The sequence below is a fragment of the Haematobia irritans genome, chromosome 5 (genome assembly GCF_050003625.1).
Source record: "Haematobia irritans isolate KBUSLIRL chromosome 5, ASM5000362v1, whole genome shotgun sequence".
NCBI lineage: Eukaryota > Metazoa > Arthropoda > Insecta > Diptera > Muscidae > Haematobia > Haematobia irritans.
In genome coordinates this window covers 37,410,347-37,433,046 of record NC_134401.1, presented here as the reverse complement: position 1 = coordinate 37,433,046, position 22,700 = coordinate 37,410,347, and the positions used below count along the sequence as shown (strand labels likewise).

Here is a 22,700-nt window from a genome sequence, read left to right as displayed (position 1 = left end):
CGAGTGTTCTCTTGATGGTATCTCTGTGGTGCTGTTCATTTTTTAATGCCGCAATTATTAAAGCCCCGACACACTAACACTCACAAACACAGCCACAGCCACAAGTGCACTTGGTCTCCATTCTTTGCATAGTACGTACATTTGATTTTTACAAACCAAGTCAGCATTTTAATAAACATTTCTCTGAGTTGGCAGGCCAACTATTTTGTTCTTGTTGACGATAGGGTATCTCAATAAAAAATGTTTCCTCAACCTGTTTCGTTTTACAGGGGAGAATCAAAAACATTAAGAATGACTCTTTGATGTGTTAAACAAGCTGGTTTAAGTGTTTCTCCCTACCGGCTAAAATTCTGAAACAAGAGCGAAAGAGATTCTCAAGCCATGCTTTCCCTACTCTCTTTTAGTTTTTAGATCTCTTTCCTCGGGGCAACATAGTCATATAACTGATTTAAAGCATGCTGAGGTCATGTGAGTTCATTAGTGCTGTATACTCTTGACGATTATTCCATATTGGCAGTTTTTTTTATAACCAAACCACGTTTAGTAACTTTGATAGAGATTCATATTTCCTATTGAATTTGAAAAAAATATTAAATCAAATTTCAATATAGCATCCATATAAGTGAAACCTCTCAGAAATGCATACCTCAAATAGCCTAAATTATGTCCATATTACTGGAGGTTAATTTTAATTTGGTAATATCCCAGCAAAAAGGAGCTTCCAAAAAAGTAGTTTGGATCCTCAACTTTTGATACGGAAGTAGTGCAAACTTGGATCGTCTCCAATGAATTTTACACGGGCTTGTCATAGGACGGAAGTACTTCGTTTTCGGATCATTTGTATTGTTTAGAAGTTGTGCCTTGGAAGTTCATTTGAATGAAGAAATTAAAAAAACGAAAAAAAAAATTTTTCGCCAATTTCACTTTTTATGTTTATCAAGATTTTATTCCACATTTATTTTCTTATTATCTAATTTTTAAAATTTTAAAAACTTTTTCGGGCCGACTAAGGGTTGAACCTGGGTATGTTGGCACCATTACACAATGCCTTAGTACACTCAGCAACGAATGCCATTGAACACGAAGCGTCGAAACGTCAATTCAAATTAGAGGTGTGCACGTGATACGAAATTGTCGTGACTCATGAAAATGTATGTGACTTACGCGTGAGTCGTGAGTCACGCTCATGGCAACGGTGTAAGTGTGCGTAATTAATAAACCAAAATGTCGTGCGTGAGCGTCAGTCACGAAAATAATATCTTCGTGAGTGTGCGTTAGTAAGGAATTACGCTCACGAAAATATTCCCGCTCACCAACATAAAACTCTTAAGAGTTAACTTCATTTACAATTTTAGTGACACCTGGCATGTTAAGAATTTACTAACGCTATCGATTTTTGCTCATGTTTTCAGACACGTCGCTAAGGTAAATTACCCATAAAATTATTCGTGAGTCACGATATTTTTCGTGAGCCAGGGTATTTTTAGTAAGTTGCGAAATTTTCGTGCGTGTGTACAAATTTTCTTTTCGTGACTGTGCGTGAGCGTGAGTCCTACCACACAATATCGTGCGTGAGTAAGTTTTTTTCGTCGTGAGTGTGCGTGAGCGTGAGAAACTATTACTCACGTGCACACCTTTAATTCAAATGTTAGTGATATGATCGTAATATGATATCGAGGCATAACATTCGAACTACTTCTCGAGATGTTCTTCATTAGTATGAAAGAAAAATTAAAAAAAATACAGGTTTAAATCTCACCAACGGTAATTTTATTATATTTTTCAAATGTTTGCATTTTATGTTTTACATCGTTTTTATTTTGTTATTGTTGGTGTTTATTTTTGGAGAAAAAAAAACTTTTCAAAAGTACTTCCATGGAAGTGAAAAAGTCAATAGGTTAGGTTAGGTATAGTGGCAGCCCGATATTTCAGGCTCACTTAGACTGTTCAGTCCATTATGATACCACAGTGGTGAACTTCTCTATTATCACTGAGTGCTGCCCGATTCCATGTTAAGCTCAATGACAAGGGACCTCCTTTTTATAGCCGAATCCAAACGGCGTTCTACATTGCAGTGAAACCACTTAGAGAAGCTTTGAAACCCTCAGAAATGTCACTAGTTTAATAAGGTGGGATAATCCACCGCTGAAAACTTTTTGATGTTTGGTCGAACCCACGAACCTGTGTAAGTCGAAATTTGAGAGGTTTTACTCTACATATTGCCATAATATGTTAACAGATCTTATGAACATTTGACACAATGTAATCGTCTTTGGTACGCTTAGAGAAGCAAGGACCGGTAGAGAAAGAAAATAATCAACTCCTACAGCAAAATGTTATTTTTGGATGGGGTACATGGAACATTTCAGCCACATGATTCAGATTAACATATAGCTCTCGTTTCACAATTACCTCTCATTTTCACAATTGTCACATTGGCCTCATTTTTTATTTACTTTTTAGGTTATGTTTGGTCAGGTATAAATAAGTCCAATATTTAGACTAGTCAGACGATTTTCCACATGCCTCTATTTTCTATGAGTGCTGCCCGATTTTATGTGTAGTTGCATTTGAATCTTAAGTTGGCAGTTTAGCTTTATTTTCGAACCCTGGTGTTAACACCAAGTTGATGTTTCTACTACTTCTTCTATTTCAGAGAAAGTAAGCCATAAAAGTATATCCTCTCTTAAATTCTCTTTCGCTTTTCTGCTACAATGCCTTTTCACAGTCCACTCATATGTATTCTCTCATATATATTCTCTCATATATATTCTCTCTATTGTTTTTTGATGCTCTGTTGTTGTTTATTTAGGTTTAATGACTTCTTATTATTGACTAACACGAACTGGTTTAGACCACGTCAGTGACTTGATCGAATATAGCCGCGAGAAATGTATGTAACAGCCATAGATGTGTGATTGTGTGTGTGATGGTTTGTTTTTAATGATGCTGAAGAAAGAATGGTTTGTGATCTCAGCTGAAACTGTTTAAATTAATAAATTGACTCTTATTGATTTAAAGTTCTTGTTTAGTAGTAAAGGTCAATTTTTATTATGTAATAGAGAGAAGTATAAAATATCATAGGATTTTGTGTATATATAGTACCATAAGATGTTTATTTATTACACAAATTTTACTACTATTATGACTTACTTTAAGTTAGCTATAAAATATTTTTAAATGATGTGAATCATGTGTTTCACGTCAAAGTAGTAAAATAACACTTAAGCCTTTGAAAGGCCATTAGATATTTTCTTTAGAACAAGTATTGAGTCAATGTTGTTATACCCTAAACCACATATTTTTAAAATGACAATGTACTTTCTCTATGGAAAATTCTATTGATACAGCATTGCGTAAACCAGTCGGCATTATTGAAGGCTCAACATTTGACTATGAATGCACAATCATCATCCTGATTTATGGGGGCTAATATGCAATCTTCCAACAAAATCACAAACATGGAAATAAAAAAAAAAAAATAAAAAGAATGGGAATATGAGCATACACTGAAAAACACAAAGATTTCTTGTCCATCAAATAGGAATGCGAGTTTTGCTTAGCAAAGAAGACAAATTTCGCCGAAACTAAGTGTTTTCCTTGACTTCGATTGAATTTTCAATATAGGCGGTTTTTTGTTTTTAAATTAATGCATTCGACTTTAAAATGTTTGTCCTTATATAAAAGCAATTACTAATTAGTTTTCTTTCTATTCGACCTTTATCAACACAGAAAAAATGTTCACCAAAATATTTCCAATAAAAATTTTAATTGCAAAATATCCATTTAAAAAAGAATTAATATTTGATTAAAACAAAAATCAATCACAAATATTAATAATATCAATTAAGTTTTTAATTGGATCTATTAAATTCGTGATTGAATCTAAAAAACAAATTGGTAAGAATATATAATTAAATAACACAGAGCTACAGTGATTTTGTCGATTAAGAACTGAATATCATTTTTAACGTTAATGTTGGCTGATAAGTCCCCGGTCTGACACATAGATGGCGTCGTGATTTTGTTGATTAAGAACTGAATATCATTTTTAACGTTAAAGTTGGCTGATAAGTCCCCGGTCTGACACATAGATGGCGTCGCTAGTATTAAATGCATATTATTTTTATAAAGGGTGATTCTTTTGAGGTTAGGATTTTCATGCATTAGTATTTGACAGATCACGTGGGATTTCAGACATGGTGTCAAAGAGAAAGATGCTCAGTATGCTTTGACATTTCATCATGAATAGACTTACTAACGAGCAACGCTTGCAAATCATTGAATTTTATTACCAAAATCAGTGGCAGAAAATCCGCTTTTTTATCGACAAATTTTGTTCAGCGATGAGGCTCATTTCTGGTTGAATGGCCACGTAAATAAGCAAAATTGCCACATTTGGAGTGAAGAGCAACCAGAAGCCGTTCAAGAACTGCCCATGCATCCCGAAAAATGCACTGTTTGGTGTGGTTTGTACGCTGGTGGAATCATTGGACCGTATTTTTTCAAAGATGCTGTTGGACGCAACGTTACGGTGAATGGCGATCGCTATCGTTCGATGCTAACAAACTTTTTGTTGCCAAAAATGGAAGAACTGAACTTGGTTGACATGTGGTTTCAACAAGATGGCGCTACATGCCACACAGCTCGCGATTCTATGGCCATTTTGAGGGAAAACTTCGGAGAACAATTCATCTCAAGAAATGGACCGGTAAGTTGGCCACCAAGATCATGCGATTTGACGCCTTTAGACTATTTTTTGTGGGGCTACGTCAAGTCTAAAGTCTACAGAAATAAGCCAGCAACTATTCCAGCTTTGGAAGACAACATTTCCGAAGAAATTCGGGCTATTCCGGCCGAAATGCTCGAAAAAGTTGCCCAAAATTGGACTTTCCGAATGGACCACCTAAGACGCAGCCGCGGTCAACATTTAAATGAAATTATCTTCAAAAAGTAAATGTCATGGACCAATCTAACGTTTCAAATAAAGAACCGATGAGATTTTGCAAATTTTATGCGTTTTTTTTTTTTAAAAGTTATCAAGCTCTTAACAAATCACCCTTTATAGTATCAACCTTCAAATGATTCGTGTCAAAATTTGACGTCTGTAAGTTAATTAGTTTGTGAGATAGAGCGTCTTTTGTGAAGCAACTTTTTTATTGTGAAAAAAATGAAAAAAAAAGGAATTTCGTGTTTTGCTAAAATACTGTTTTTGAAGGGAAAAAATACGGTGGAAGCAAAAACTTGGCTTGATAATGAGTTTCCGGACTCTGCCCCAGGGAAATCAACAATAATTGATTGGTATGCAAAATTCAAGCGTGGTGAAATGAGCACGGAGGACGGTGAACGCAGTGGACGCCCGAAAGAGGTGGTTACCGACGAAAACATAAAAAAAATCCACACAAATTTTTTTGAATGACCGTAAAATGAAGTTGATCGAGATAGCAGAGGCCTTAAAGATATCAAAGGAACGTGTTGGTCATATCATTCATCAATATTTGGATATGCGGAAGTTCTGTGCAAAATGGGTGCCGCGCGAGCTCACATTTGACCAAAAACAACAACGTGTTGATGATTCTGAGCGGTGTTTGCAGCTGTTATCTCGTAATACACCCGAGTTTTTCAGTCGATATGGGACAATGGATGAAACATGGCTCCATCACTACACTCCTGAGTCCAACCGACAGTCGGCTGAGTGAACAGCGACCGGTGAACCGTATCCGAAGCGTGGAAAGACTCAAAAGTCCGCTGGCAAAGTAATGGCCTCTTTTTTTTGGGATGCGCATGGAATAATTTTTATCGATTATCTTGAGAAGGGAAAAACCATCAACAGTGACTATTATATGGCGTTATTGGAGCGTTTTAAGGTCGAAATCGCGGCAAAACGGCTCCATATGAAGGAGAAAAAAGTGTTGTTCCACCAAGACAACGCACCGTGCCACAAGGCATTGAGAACGATGGCAAAAATTCATGAATTGCGCTTTGAATTGCTTCCCCACCCACCGTATTGTCCCCCAGCGACTTTTTCGTGTTCTCAGATCTCAAACGGATGCTCGCTGGAAAAAAAAATTGGCTGCAATGAAGAGGTGATCGCCGAAACTGAGGCCTATTTTGAGGCAAAACCGAAGGAGTACTACCAAAATGGTATCAAAAAATTGGAAGGTCGTTATAATCGTTGTATCGCTCTTGAAGGGAACTATGTTGAATAATAAAAACGAATTGTGACAAAAAAATGTGTTTTTCTTTGTTAGACCGGGGACTTATCAGCCAACCTGTTAAGTCACCATGCAGCGAAATTCAAAGTCATCCACTGGTTTGCTTACTTCAGTGGACGGGTAACGACTGAAGTTATAAATTTGTGCAATGACGAAGAGTTAAGTCCAATTAGTCGACCTGTAGGCGGGTCAACAAGTTGCGTTACTTTGTCAAGTCGAACCTTTCCTAAGGTAACGACATCAAAAGGAGGTAATCCCTCAAGAAAGAGATTTAAGATATTAAAAAAATTAGGATCAGTCGACCCAAGCACGTTGTCTACTAAGCGAAGCAATTCCTTAACCCTTTCGACCCTAAAGTTGCCTGTGGGCAACTTTTTGTGTTTTGAGACTCACTGTCAGCGTTGTTTTTGTTTTTGTTCATAAAACTGTAACGGTATCGAAAGCTACAAGTGTTTTCTTCAAGTTGAATGAAAAATCAGCTAATTTGGTTTGCAATTAGCAAAAAATTTTTCATTAATACGCACGTACCTCAAGAAAAAAATATTTGCGAATTTAAAAAGAGGTTTTTACACATGTGACTTTTTTCAAAAATTACAATTAAAATGTTGAAAGTTTTTATTCAATCTATTGTAGTACATGTCAAATAAAATATTTCTGGAAGTCAAATCTTAGAATTGCAAAAAAACAACAGATGGGAAATTTTTAAAATTGAAAAGTTGCCTGTGGGCAACTTTGGGCAATTGTGGTAGTAAAATTACATATTTTTGAACATAAGACCTGGAGAAAAAAGGTTTGAAAAACAATGATTTTGAAAAAATTTTGAACTTCAATTGGGATGTCCCAGTCACGAGAAATGCGGCGATGATGTGGAAAACATATCTGCAGTGCAGTGGGGAATTTGGAAGGAATCGTAAAAAGAGAGGAAGCCACTTCTTGGCAACATACTAGTGGATTAGCACGAATATTGACGCTTTATAATACTTTGGTTTTTTACACCGCCAAATTGACATGGGTTAAAAACAAAAAAAACAAAACATTTTCGTGAGTCACGCGTGATTCACGCGAAGCCGTGAATGAAATTTAAACGAAATCTCGTGAATGAAATTTAAACGAAACCTCGTGAATGTGCGTGAACGGGATTAAAGAAAAATGTGTGGGGCGTGAGTAAAAATCAAATTGTGTTCGTGATTGTGAGTAAGTAAACTTTCTCCGAAATCACGCTCCCGATCCAACTCACGCTCAAGATAAAATTCACGTTAACAATAAAATTCATATTCACGATAAAATTCGCACTCACGGTAAAACAGACACAAAAAGTTACAATCACGAACAAATTCACGTTCACGATTAAATTCAAGCTCACCGATTTTAATCACCTTTACATATTTAATCACGCTTAAGATTTCAATAGTGTGAGTCACGAGAAATTTCGTTAATTACCAGAATTTTATTGAGCCACGAAAATTGTCGTGTTCCGAAAATATTCGTGACTTACGAGATTTGTCGTGAATTACGAAAATTGTCGTGAATCGTGCGAAAGCGTGAGACATAAACATTGTTCATGTGTGCGAATATGACTTTTCATTTCGTGACCGTGAATTCCTACCCACATGGCATGCGTGAGTACAACTATTTCTTCGTGAATGTGTTTGAGCGTGATTGAAATTCCACTCACGCGCGCATCTAAGTATATATTTACTGTAAAATAACAAAAAACTTAACAAAAATCCAATAAAACGTAATACGTCTATCATTACAAAACAAACTATTTTGTAGTCACAATTGCCCAAAGTTGCCCACAGGCAACATTCTCTACCGCCTAAACGAATGGGCGTGGCGACCCGAAATTTTGGCTAGACGCTTCTTAAATGACTTCAACATGATTAAAAGTAAAAAAAATTTTAGCGATACCTATAAAAATTCGGGGTCGAAAGGGTTAAAATGGGCGCAAGGAATTCTTGAAGCTGGAAAGAGGGAAAGATCGCCGGATGCACTGCCATCTTCCAAAAGGGATCAAAGATCGTTTGTCTCAGTGGCAAAACACAGCCTTGTGATGGCAATTGTTAACAGGGGAGCAGTGGACGGTATTGTTCCAAAGCACGAGTGGGGGAAATTGAGAATGCTTTGTCTGGCGTCTACTCACAGGTGCTGGGAAAGTTTCCCGGCCCAGATCCTCAACGCCAAGAGGCTGGTTGGTATCAAGGACGATTTAAGCTAGTCGCATTTGGAACAATCGGATTGGTTCAACAGCAGAAAATAATCGAGAAGTTCAACGGTTCAAACTGGAAGTGTCCATATGTAATAGGTACTTTTAGTTAATGTGGTATCACAATGGATTGAATAGTCTAAGTAAGCCTGAAACTTAATCGGGCTGCCACTTTAATCTAACATTACCTAAATTAAATTCGGTAACTGGCCATTTTCAAGCTTTTTTCAGTGTACCGCGTTGTGGAGTTATATTTCCTATTCTTTGGAATATTGTTGACAACAGTATTTTGCTACCCCCACGGGAACTTCTTCCTCCTCAAATCAAAGTGATGAAGTCATTATTATCAAGGATACGGTAATGCTGGGCATTAGCGTAGCTAGACAATTTTCCTAGGGGGGGCTATAGCCCCCCTAGCTAATAATAATTTATAGACTGAACTTATAGGTTCAATTAATGTTTTATTTCATAAAATCGAATAAAAAATTAGACATCAAAATAACTCGACAATTAATTTATAATAAAGCAACTAAAAGTAGTTCCACACTTTTCCCAGCAAAAAAATTGTGAGTTGTTCTAAAGGCACAACTTTAAAAGCACTTCCAAAAATGTCCTCAATTATTTTAACTACACAGGAAGTTTTTTTACTTCATTTTTTTTCATATTTTATTGTGTAATTTTTTGTTTTCTTTTTTTTCAGACAATTAAAAAAAAAAAGAGTAAGAATAAATAAATTGGTACAAATTATTCAAATTTTGCCATAAAACTGCTAAATCCATTATAGAAAAATCGATCATTTTGGAAATTATTCGAGCAAAAACGTTTCAAACAAGCGTCAGAATGCATTAAAAATCATAAAAACAATAAAAAAATTATTTATTTGGGAAAATATCACAAAATTTTTTAATTCACATTCAAAACACACATTGTTGTTCACAGGATTCCGGTCGCAATTATTAACCGATTTTGATGAAATTTGGTACAGGGAGTTTGTTGGGCACAAGGACGAACGCTATTGAATTTGGAAGAAATCGGATCAAATTTAGATATAGCTCCCATATATATGTATCGCCCGATTTCGACAAATGGGGTCACGTTGCGCGTTTTTTCAAACGGATCGTCACCAAATTTGGCAAAAGGTAATCTTTTCCATCACCCTTCAAGTCTGCAAAATTTCATCCAAATCGGTACAGATTTAGATATAGCTCTCATATATATGTATCGCCCGATTTTCCCAAATTTGGCCACAAAACCTTTATTTATCAACCGATCTTACTCAAAGTTGGCTAAATATAATCTTCTATATCACTAACTATATGTGCAAAAAATCATCGAAATCGGTTTAGATTTAGCTATAGCTCCCATATATATGTACCGCCCGATTTTTCTAAATTTGGCCATAAAACCCTTATTTATCAACCGATTTTACCCAAATTTGGCTAAATGTAGTCTTCTGTAGCACTAACTATATGTGCAAAAAATCATCGAAATCGGTTCAGATTTAGATATAGCTCGTATATATATGTATAGCCCGATTTTGAAAAATTCGCTCTTATAACTTTATGTTTGACCATACAGGCCTCATTTCGTAACTGATCTTACTCAAAACTTGCAAAAGGTAACATTTTGTGGTATTAATCAAACCCGCAAACTATTATGCAAATTGGTTCAGATTTAGATATAGCTTCCATATATATGTATCGCTCGATTTTCCCAATTTTGGCCATAGTACTCTTATTTATTAACCAATGTTAAACAAATTTCAAATTTTGATGTACTAGCCGATCGTACTTATACGTACTTGTAGCTCTTACATAAGAATATTGCTCGATTTTTACAAATTTGTATTTATTACCCACACTAATTTAAGGATTTTCTCTTTTTTTAATAATGGGCTCAATATTAGTGGCATACTAACTCCGTAGGCGCAATATCAACACAGCCAGTGTTGCTAAAAGTAGGGGAAATTCCCTATATGTAGGGTTTTTCTAATATTTAGCGTCTTGTAGGGACGTAGGGCCACAATGTAGGACATTTTCACTCAACACAATTTGTAATAATTTTTACATTTTGGTGGCCCTAGAGGAGGAAATTAGAAGCCGGCAAGGCTTGAACTTTAACAATGTGTGGTAAAATTTATTCCTGTAGAAAATTTTGTCAGCATTTTATTTCTATAGAACATTTTGTCAAAATTGTATTTCTATAGAATTTTTTTTTTCAAAATATTATTTCTATAAACAATTTTCTCAAAATTATATTTCTGTGGAATTTTTTCTCAAAATTTTATTTCTATAGAATTTATTGTCAAAATTTTATTTCTATAGAAAAATTTCTCACAAAAATTTGTTTATAGAAACTTTTTCAAAAATTTTATTTTATGGAGATTCTACCAACTGTGGCAACCGTGGTGGTAATACAAATTTATATTCTAAGTTATATACGTTGCATATTCATGTTTTAAGATAATAAAGTACTTAGAACCATTTTTGTTTTTTACAATTTTTTTTAATTTAACGAAAAATATAGTAGGGAAAATTGTTTGGGAATGTATGGGAAAGTAGGGAACTTTTTTTGTCCTCGTAGGGTAAACCGAACATTTTCCGTGGCAACATTGACTATGAGCTGTAGTCAGATTGACACAAAGCACCCATAGATATGTACCCCTTAATTTTCTTAAATATGCAACTGCGGTTTATCTCCCAGACCTAAATGTTACCCCACAAATGCTTATGATTACTAATTCTGTAATGGTGGTTTAGGGTATGATATAGTCGGCCCCGCCCGACTTTCTACTTTACTTACTTGTTTTTTAATTAAATTGACTAAACTAAATCAATCAAAAGGTCACCCACAGCTTTATTTCATAAATATCTGACTTCAAACATTGCCATCGGCAACTGCTACCACAACCCAAGTAATTCGAATGTTCATGAAAGTCTTTAGCGGAACTTTGTGCGATTGTATATACTTGTTTAATTGTTAAAAAAATTAAAAAAAACTATTGACATTTATTGAAAAATGGAAAATCGTAAATAGAGTTTCAAATTCTGGGGGGGGGGGGGCTAAAATTTTTCTGGGGGGGGTCTAAGCCCCCTCCCCAGAGGCCTTCCTACGCTTATGATGCTGGGGCTAAGACATAAATGCTCTTGTTACTTATCTAGTTTTTGTTGGGGATATATTGGCCACATATTCCACCTCAATAAAGAAAGTAAGTCTACGAAGCTATCGCTGCAATCGGACTAAATAAAGCCAGACAAGAATAAAGGAAACTTTAATCGCCAATAGTGAGGTGTTTCAAGTGGAGTGTAAGACCCTTCTCACTCGCTTGAAGTTATTGTTCCTTATACAAATCGTTTAGGTATTTTTACGGCAGAGTTTATATGTATCTTATATTGCTATGGTATATGTCACTCCACTGACATCATCATCCAATGAATATTCTTTAATGTGACACTATCATTTCATTCATATCTATGGTAAGCAATTGAATCAGCATATGTGTATATTGACCCAAATTTATTGGCGTTTTGGGGAATTTATTTTTTTCGGGAAAATCAATTTAGAAAATTGGCCAATTTTCATTAAGTACCTGCATGTAGTGGCTATGGTTGTTGTTATTGTTGATGTTTCATGACAATTCAACCCTCTAATGGAGCTAGCAATACATACCCCTTTCCCATTCCAATGATTTACTAATAAAAGCTTCATAAGGATGACAGGATATGAAAGTCATTTACCCAAAATTAAAAATGACATATTAGGGAAAAGGACATATGAAGAAACTTACATACATTCACACACACATACAGTGAGTGGGTCATACATTGATATGTCTGTGTAATTGTAATAATGATTATTGCGCATTACATTCAATGCCGAATATTGACCCAAAAAATACGAAAGAAATTTTTGGCTTTCTTTTTTTCAGAAAAAAAAAACACAAAAAACAACAATAACCCAACTAAATTGCGTGCAATAGTCTCAACCACCACATGATCCCTACCTACCTAGTGCCATAGAACCAACACTTTTACCTCTTAGCCTCAACTCCTTTTTATAAAAAAAAAGAACCTGACCAAATATAAAATTGGTAATTATCATTGAAATGGTGGCATTGGCATCAGCGGAAGGAGGCAACAAACCGCAAATAGACCACTAGCTTACGTTGGTCTGGGTCAAGCAATCATCCACCCGCCCCTGCCTCCTCCTCTTTGGCCAAATGGATAAATGCTGTAGTGAACCGCACCACATGTGTGTCATGCATGAATAATTTATTGTCACTTTTTTCGGTAGCTGTTTTATTCGGCAAAGTGGTTAAATAGCAACAACAAACCCGAGTCTGTTTTTGTTTTTGGTTCAATTTTCAAACTAACGAAAAAACGCGACAGACCCACTAATGGCTTTTGATGTATTAAATGCCAAAAATTCTCCAATATAGCCAACTTCCATTGCCCTATGCTATAGCTCAGCAATTGAAACACACACGTTTCGAGGAATATTTGCTAGTAGTAAAGGACACTGTGTGTGGGGCAAACTTCATTGCGCCGAGGTCTTTTTGTCGTACAACTGAAGGACAGACAAACAAGATAATGTGGCCAAATAAACTAAAGGCCATAACAATGGCAATATTTGTTTTATATTTCATTAACAATGAAAGTAATTTCACCAACTATCGTTGTCGCAAAGTGCAATTTAATGTCTAGCGGGATTTTCGTTTCTCGTAATACAGTAAGCGTTAAAAAAGGTTAATACATTTATATGATTGTAATGAACGTTTTATTTTTTGACTTTTTAAAAGTCGGGCTGCGAACACACTTGCCACAGTTGTTCGAATACTACCAAAAATGGTAGATTTTTTACTGTTTTGTAGATTGGTAGAACTCTCGACGTTTTGGTAGACACTTCAAAATGTCCCTCTTCACAAATTTACTATAGAAATAAAATTCTGACAAAACCTTCTATAGAAATAAAATTTTGACAACATTTTCTATAGAAATAAAATTTTCACAAAATTTTCTTTAGACAAAGTGTTCACAAAATATTCTATATAATTAACATGTTAAGAAATTTTTCTATAGAATTAACATTTTAAGAAATTTTTCTATAAAAATCAAATTATGCAAAAATTTTCTGTAGAAATAAAATTATGCAAAAATTTTCTACAGATATAAAATTGCCAAAATGCAAGAAATTTTCCATAGAAATAAAATTTTGACAAAATGTTCGATAGAAATAAAATTTTGCAGAAATTTTCTCTAGAAATAATATTTTGCAAAAATTTTCTATCGAAATAAAATTTTGCAAAAAAAATTTTCTATAGAAATAAAATTTTTGAAAAAAATTATTTATAGGAATAAACTTTCGAAAAAAATAAAATTTTGACAAAATTTTCTATGCAAATAGAATTTTGACAAAATTTTCTATAGAAATAAAATTTTGACAAAAATTTCTATAAACATACAATTTTGACTAAATTTTCTAAAGAAATAAAAGTTTTGAGAAAATTTTCTATAGAAATAAAATTTTGAAAAAATTTTCTATACAAATAAAATTTTTACAAAGTTTTTTATAGAAATAAAACTTTGACAAAATCTTCTATAGAGATAAAATTTTGCAAAAAATTTCTGTAGAAATAAAATTATGCAAAAACTTTCTATAGAAATAAAATTTTGCAAGAAATTTTCTATAGAAATAAAATTTTGTAAAAATTTTCTGTAGAAACCAAAAGTTGCCAAAATTTTCTATAGAAATAAAATTTTGACAAAATTTTCTATAGAAATAAAATTTTGCAGAAATTTTCTATAGAAATAATATTTTGCAAAAATTTTATATAGAAAAATAATTTTGCAGAAATTTTCTATCGAAATAAAATGTTACAAAAAATTATCTATAAAAATAACATTTTTGAAAAAATTATTTATAGAAATAAACTTTCAAAGAAATAAAATTTTGAGAAAATTTTGACAAAATGTTCTATAGAAATAAAATTTTGACAAAAATTTCTATAAGCATACAATTTTTAGCAAAATTTTCTATAAAATAAAATTTTGAGAAAATTTTCTATAGAAATAAAATTTTGACATAATTCTCTATAGAAATACAATTTTGACAAAAATTTCTATAAACATACAATTTTGACAAAATGTTCTATAGAAATAAAATTTTGACAAAAATTTCTATAAGCATACAATTTTTAGCAAAATTTTCTATAAAATAAAATTTTGAGAAAATTTTCTATAGAAATAAAATTTTGAGAAAATTTTCTATAGAAATAAAATTTTGACAAAATTTTCTATAGAAATAAAATTTGGACAAAATTTTCTATAGAAATAAAATTTTGACAAAATTTTCTATAGAAATATAATTTTGACAAAATTGTCTATAGAAATAAAATTTTGACAAAAATTTCTATAGAAATAAAATTCTGACAAAATCTTCTATAGAAATAAAATTTTGACAACATTTTCTATAGAAATAAAATTTTCACAAAATTTTCTTTAGACAAAGTGTTCACAAAATATTCTATATAATTAACATGTTAAGACATTTTTCTATAGAATTAACATTTTAAGAAATTTTTCTATAAAAATCAAATTACGCAAAAATTTTCTGTAGAAATAAAATTATGCAAAAATTTTCTACAGAAATAAAATTGCCAAAATGCAAGAAATTTTCCATAGAAATAAAATTTTGACAAAATGTTCTATAGAAATAAAATTTTGCAGAAATTTTCTATCGAAATAAAATTTTGCAAAAAAAAATTTCTATAAAAATAAAATTTTTGAAAAAAATTATTTATAGGAATAAACTTTCGAAAAAAATAAAATTTTGACAAAATGTTCTATGTAAATAGAATTTTGACAAAATTTTCTATAGAAATAAAATTTTGACATAATTTTCTAAAGAAATACAATTTTGACTAAATTTTCTAAAGAAATAAAAGTTTTGAGAAAATTTTCTATAGAAATAAAATTTTGAAAAAATTTTCTATACAAATAAAATTTTTACATTTTTTTTAAGTTTTTTATAGAAATAAAACTTTGACAAAATCTTCTATAGAGATAAAATTTTGCAAAAAATTTCTGTAGAAATAAAATTATGCAAAAACTTTCTATAGAAATAAAATTTTGCAAGAAATTTTCTATAGAAATAAAATTTTGTAAAAATTTTCTGTAGAAACCAAAATTTGCCAAAATTTTCTATAGAAATAAAATTTTGACAAAATTTTCTATAGAAATAAAATTTTGCAGAAATTTTCTATAGAAATAATATTTTGCAAAAATTTTCTATAGAAAAATAATTTTGCAGAAATTTTCTATCGAAATAAAATGTAACAAAAAATTATCTATAAAAATAAAATTTTTGAAAAAATTATTTATAGGAATAAACTTTCAAAGAAATAAAATTTTGAGAACATTTTGACAAAATGTTCTATAGAAATAAAATTTTGACAAAAATTTCTATAAGCATACAATTTTTAGCAAAATTTTCTATAAAATAAAATTTTGAGAAAATTTTCTATAGAAATAAAATTTTGAGAAAATTTTCTTCAGAAATAAAATTTTGACAAAATTTTCTATAGAAATAAAATTTTGACAAAATTTTCTATAGAAACAAAATTTTGAGAAAATTTTCTATAGAAATAACATTTTGAGAAAATTTTCATAGATATACAATTTTGAGAAAAAATTTCTATAGAAATAAAATTTTGAGAAAATTTTTCTAAAGAAATAACATTTTGAGAAAATTTTCTTGAGAAATAAAATTTTGAGAAAATTTTCTACAGAAATAAAATTTTAACAAAATGTTCTATAGAAATAAAATTTTGAGAAAATTTTCTATAAAAATAAAATTTTGATAAAATTTTCTATAGAAATAAAATTTTGACAAAATTTTCTATAGAAAAAAAATTTTGAAAAAATTTTTCTATAGAAATAAAATATTGAGATATTTTTTTATAGAAATACAATTTTGAGATAAATTTTCTATAGAAATAAAACTTTGACAAAATTTTCTATATAAATAAAATTTTGAGAAAATTGTCTATATCAATAAAAATAAGATTTTGTTTTTTTTTGTAGTTTTTTGGTAAAGTTTTTTCCAAATTTTGGTAGATTATTTCTGGCTCGAGTGGCAACCGTATAGCCAATTCAAAAAAATCTAAACTAATTATAAAATTTGATTTTGTTTCCGACACAGAGTCCAAGAAGTTTTCCAACTACATATTTTTTTTTTTTTTGCACCCACTATAATAATTTCCTCGCAATCATTGTCATTGTCCAAAAACAAATTTAACTAAGGGTTGAGGAAGTTTTATTCTCCATAGGTATTGGCCAGCTCTATCACTGTGTAATTCTATTACCCTGTAGTTTTTTTGCAGGTGACAGTTCCTCAAGCGTCCATTGAGTTCATCATGAGTGACATACGAGTTCGTACACATGTGTAACACACATGTGTCTGTGAAGACTGTCGATTTTGTTGGTCAATACAAATAAATGGAGAAACAGAATTTTCATGTCATGGAATAAAATGGTCAATAAGGAGCTTTTTGAGGATATGGAAGACAATTAAATGATATTGTGCGTGTCTTTTATTTTGCGTTCTTTTGCTTTTGTTGGTTGGGTTTTTTTCCCATTGTGTTGAGAAAACTTGCGTAGTTGAAATGACAAGAATAAAAAACCAAAGATTTTCAATAATAAAAATAATTACAACGATTTATTTATTTGCTGTAGAAAAAGAGTTAAATAATTAGTACAATGTTCAGGATACTTATGTTGTTTATTCCTTGATGGTTAGACAAGAAGAGATCATTTAAAATTAATTTTCATAGCAAGAAACCTTAAAGCTAATAATAATTATCGTCTAGAAAAAAATACATAACAAACTACATGGATATGTATGTACTTAAATTTCAGCGGAACATATGATTTTGAAAAGGAGTCATTGACCACATAGATACTGCAATTGCATTCTCAAAACCTTTTACAAATATACGTACAATGCAATTCTAATGTTCATATGTATGTTTGTTTGTTCATATGCGTATGAATCCACCTATTAACATTCTGCGCTCCCGTATACGATGTTGTTGTTCTGCAAAGGAATAATGCGTGCGCAGGTAAGTGACTGCGAGTGTTGACATCAGGAGTGGGTGGCGACGCACAAGCTGCTGGCTATTCGCATTGTAGTGAAGGGGGCAGGGGATGCACTCACTGCAAATGAAACTGCATATGCAGATTAGTCAAGTGGACAGCTAAGCAAAGCAAACAAAACTTCATTATTAAGTTTTGTATGCTTAAGATGATGATGAAGTTTTTGTTATTTGATGATTTTGTGGGTGACTTTTGCTGCTTTATAAGAATGATGATTTTATGATTTTTCCTTGAATTTTTCGTTGGGAAAATGAATATTTTCGCCAACATTCTCCCCCCTGGAGAACGAATGTTTTCAGATGAAGATTTTCTACAAATACGGCCTATCGGTGGAAGAATTTTAGTCGAGGTTTCCCTCCGCTATGCTCCGACTCACAGCGCTGTCAGTAGGCTCCATACTTGTGAAAATTTATTGATTAATTATCCATAGAAGAAAAGTTTATATGTATGAAAGTGAATGTATAAGTAAAGTGTATCTGCAAGTATAAAGTAAAGGATAATAAGCATAGATATTAATTTAGATTAGTGCAAAAGCTATGATTTTTTATTTTGTTGACAAATGTTTTGCGTAGAGGTTTTAGTTTAAGCCTAGGGAAATTATTTTCAAAAAAGGTTATTTTCAAAATATTAAATATTTTTTAAAAACATTAGATTTTCAAATTCAATTTAGTTGTATGTTTAAGCAAAAGTTAGAGATATAAGAAAATTTTGGCATGCTGTGATGTTTAGGGACTATTTTGTATTGGTAAATATTTTGAATTCCAATTGAAGCTGGAATAAAAATTTAAAGTGTTCGGAAAATAATGTTCATGTCCATGTCTGCTAGTATTCTGGGAATGTTGTGAATGTATAGGAATGATATTTGTATTATGAATATGAATTCTCCTTGGAGGTGAGTATACGCTAGATCCTGAGAAAACCCAACCGAAGCAAGTGTTCTGAAAGAATAGTCCCTTATGGATAAATGATTGACCAGCTAATTTAATTTCAGAACAAATATCTGACCCAAGGATTAGATCTATGGGATCAGAATTGTAAAACCATGGATCAGCTAAGTTATTCCTTGCGATTTCAGGTAATGAAATTTGTTGAGATGAAGGATCAGGGGCATATGATGAGATTGTGGGAAGAACAAGAGCTGTACATGAAAAACCAAAATTTTCATTTCGTGGAACTAAATTTAGTTCTACAGTGAATTTTGAGACATCTCCATGATGATTTCCAATTCCAACCACTCTGCAGTTAGATCTAGTTTTAGTTAAAGCTAACTTCTCCACCGTTTGCTCAGAGATGAGACTGCCTTGTGAGCCAGGATCAAGAAGAGCCCTCAGTTGGAATCGACCACGGCTTGTATTGACGTTAAGTCTAATTGTGTAGAGCAGGACACTAGAAAACGACTGAGCGCTATGGGAAGTTACCTGAGTGGGAGGATTTGGGATTGGACTGACAGTATCTTCAGGATGGATTACTGTATGATGAGGTTGTTGGCATGTTGCACAGCGAAAAATGGAAGTGCAGTTATCGTGATTATGACCAACAATAAAACAATTAAAGCAAATGTTTTTATCGTTCAGAAAATTAATTTTGGAAGTTCGTGGCAAAGCCAAAAATTTGTAGCATTTGGTAAGATTGTGGTTTTTCTCACAAAAAACACAAATTGGCAAATCAGGTTTAGTGATAAGGCCAGAATGGAATGTTGCCTTTTTTGTCTGAGACGAGTTTTGGTATTTGTCAGTCCGCGGGGGAAAATTTTTAGGAGAATTAGTAGTTTCGCCAGCTATGGATTCCAGCGTACGGAATGTTCTTTCCAAGAATAAGAAAAGTTCAGATAGCTGCGGAATTTCGGTTGAAGATTTTAGAGACTGTTCCCAGTCTCGGCGTGATTGGATATCAAGCTTCTGTACCAAGAGATGGATAAGAAGTGGATCCCAAGTTTTGGTGTTAATATCAAGATTCTGTAAAGACGAAATACACTCTTGGGCGGAGTCAAGCAAAGTTTTAATTGATTGGAAATCGCCTTCTGATTTTGGAATATTGAATAATTTGGAAATTAAATTACCAACAAGCATTCGTTTGTTGTGGTATCTGGATTCCAAAATCTTCCAAGCTGAATCATAGTTAGCCTCAGTGGCTGAAATGTTTTTTATTAGATTTGCAGCTTCGCCTTCTAAAGTGCTTCGCAAATAATAAAATTTTTGAATTTTGTTCAACGAATCGTTCTGATGAACTAATGAAAAATATATGTCGCGGAATGGAATCCACTCAATATATTCTCCCGAGAATTTAGGAATCGATATTTTAGGAAGTTTAGATTCAGAAATTATGGTCGTATCCGAGCGACCATGTGGGGCAACGAAGGTACTAGCCATTGGCGAATGTGATACGGAGCGATCAGGGAAGGAATCGATAAGCATTCCTTTGAATGTAAAATATGTCTCGGAAAAGTCGAGATAGAAATCATCGTTAAGATAAGGAACTTCGCTAGAATTTATCGAATTATCGCGCACGTGTTCCACTATAGTTTCATGCTGCGCTTCAAAACGATTAAAAATATCATCGATCCTTTGGGCCAAGGCGCTTACATAACCATGAGTTTTCTCCGCGGAATGTTTTACCACAAAACGGCTTTGATATTTTACTAACAAATTTAATAATTGTCGTTGATCATTGATAAGTGCAGAAAGATCACACATCGTTATGCTTGCACACACAACACCAAAGGATGAAATTTAAAAAGCACAAATAAAGTCTTATTTGAAAATCAACTGTAGCCTTTTTCGCCAGTAAAAACGGTCAGTGATTCAAATAACGCAAAGTTTCGATTGAATAAATTTCAAAGGAATCACAAAAACGAAACTTTATAATCACAAATGCGGAAAAAAATTGTTAATCTAAATCACAAAAAAATTCACCAATTAGAACTTTTATAATTTTCAATTGATTAATAAATGAATAATTATTTATTATGTGAGAAATTATGTTGATTAGCGATTGAAAAATTTCGTTTGTGTTCACTATTTTGAAGTTAGTTGTTTTTGAAAAACCGTTCACTAATTTCGCGAGAAAAAATAAAAAAAATTCACAAAAATTTTCTTTTTTAATTAAAATGAACAAACGAGGAAAATTCCCGGGTTTCGGCACCAATAAAATGTTGAGAAAACTTGCGTAGTTGAAATGACAAGAATAAAAAACCAAAGATTTTCAATAATAAAAATAATTACAACGATTTATTTATTTGCTGTAGAAAAAGAGTTAAATAATTAGTACAATGTTCAGGATACTTATGTTGTTTATTCCTTGATGGTTAGACAAGAAGAGATCATTTAAAATTAATTTTCATAGCAAGAAACCTTAAAGCTAATAATAATTATCGTCTAGAAAAAAATACATAACAAACTACATGGATATGTATGTACTTAAATTTCAGCGGAACATATGATTTTGAAAAGGAGTCATTGACCACATAGATACTGCAATTGCATTCTCAAAACCTTTTACAAATATACGTACAATGCAATTCTAATGTTCATATGTATGTTTGTTTGTTCATATGCGTATGAATCCACCTATTAACATTCTGCGCTCCCGTATACGATGTTGTTGTTCTGCAAAGGAATAATGCGTGCGCAGGTAAGTGACTGCGAGTGTTGACATCAGGAGTGGGTGGCGACGCACAAGCTGCTGGCTATTCGCATTGTAGTGAAGGGGGCAGGGGATGCACTCACTGCAAATGAAACTGCATATGCAGATTAGTCAAGTGGACAGCTAAGCAAAGCAAACAAAACTTCATTATTAAGTTTTGTATGCTTAAGATGATGATGAAGTTTTTGTTATTTGATGATTTTGTGGGTGACTTTTGCTGCTTTATAAGAATGATGATTTTATGATTTTTCCTTGAATTTTTCGTTGGGAAAATGAATATTTTCGCCAACACATTGTTTTGGATGATTGTTGTTGTAGTAGTTTTTTTCTTTGGTGTAGAAAATAGAAAATAATTTCACAAAATACACATGGAAATATGTGAAGGAAATTTGTGGCAATTGCTGTACAATATGACTATTGTAATTGTTATACATGAGCAAACATATGTATTTGCTCTGGTTGGTTGTTGCTTATGGACATGGAGGGGGTTCACCACTGGCATATTTCATATTGGAAAAAATCTGAGAGGTGGAGAAAAAGAGGTACAATTAAATCTATGATCAATTTGTCAATCATTTATGTTATATAGAAAGTAGTTGTTGAAGTACCGTAATATTTAAAATTTTGTATTGTAGAATATGAATATGATCAATATTGTGAGCCTATAAAAAATTATTTGCTATATATGAGACTTCATTCAATTCCAGAAGAAACGAAATATATCAGATCTCGAAGAAAAAGGAACAGGAAAAAAGGGAAGTAAGAAAAAACTCCTCTCATTCTGCTTTAGTAGGACGACCATAGATGTGTAGGTGTCGCCAGTACGATTACCACCGTTGATAGAATTTTACCAAAAATGGTAGATTTTTACTGTTTGGTAGAATTTTGGTAAAATTTTGCAAACAATTTCTATATAAATAAAATTTTGCAGAAATTTTCTATAGAAATAATTTTTTGCAAAAATTTTCTATAGATATAAAATTTTGCAGAAATTTTCTTTAGAAATAAAATTTTTGGCAAAATTTTCTATAGAAATAATATGTTGACACAATCTACTACATATAAAAATTAGCCAGGTTTTCCTTCCTGACGCAATAACTCCAGAACGCACGAACCGATTTCCACGGTTTTGCATTCGTTAAAAAGGTCTCGGGCTCTGCAAAGAAGATTCAAAAGAAGTTTCAACGGAAAATTATCTTTGATGCAACTCCCGAACGCACGAACCGATTTCCACGGTTTTGCCAGATGTCGGGTTCTGTGAGGTTTAAAAATCAAGAAAAGTTTCAACGGAAAAGCAGGAAAATTTTTTTACATACAGCGCATATTACAAAAATTTATAATTTTAATTCATTGCAGTTGCTTTTGTCATAAAATAATTTTATTTTTTCACATGAAAAAATGTTCGGAGAACATGATTACCCTCATGTGGTGAAAATAGGGTACCTAATTTTTTTGATATCCCGACATTTTTAAAATTGGGCCAAA

The 22,700-nt window shown here is 32.2% G+C and overlaps 1 protein-coding gene across 1 annotated transcript; it reads right to left on the bottom strand.

Moving 5' to 3' along the window:
• Window positions 1-17,989: 17,989 nt before the first annotated feature.
• On the bottom strand, window positions 17,990-20,266 carry LOC142239632 (uncharacterized). Its single transcript, XM_075311425.1, has 2 exons — window positions 18,476-20,266; window positions 17,990-18,049 (listed from the first exon to the last, which is right to left on the bottom strand). The coding sequence occupies exons 1-2, from the start codon at window positions 20,264-20,266 to the stop codon at window positions 17,990-17,992; spliced, it is 1,851 nt and encodes a 616-aa protein (XP_075167540.1).
• Between the last annotated feature and the right edge of the window lie 2,434 nt (window positions 20,267-22,700).

Bases quoted from the DNA above. Each gene is read 5' to 3' on its own strand.
- LOC142239632 (XM_075311425.1), bottom strand. From the start codon at position 20,266: ATGTGTGATCTTTCTGCACTTATCAATGATCAACGACAATTATTAAAT. The intron at 18,050-18,475 runs GTATACTCACCT...TTATACTTGCAG, and splicing joins GGGTTTTCTCAGGATCTAGC to ATACACTTTACTTATACATT.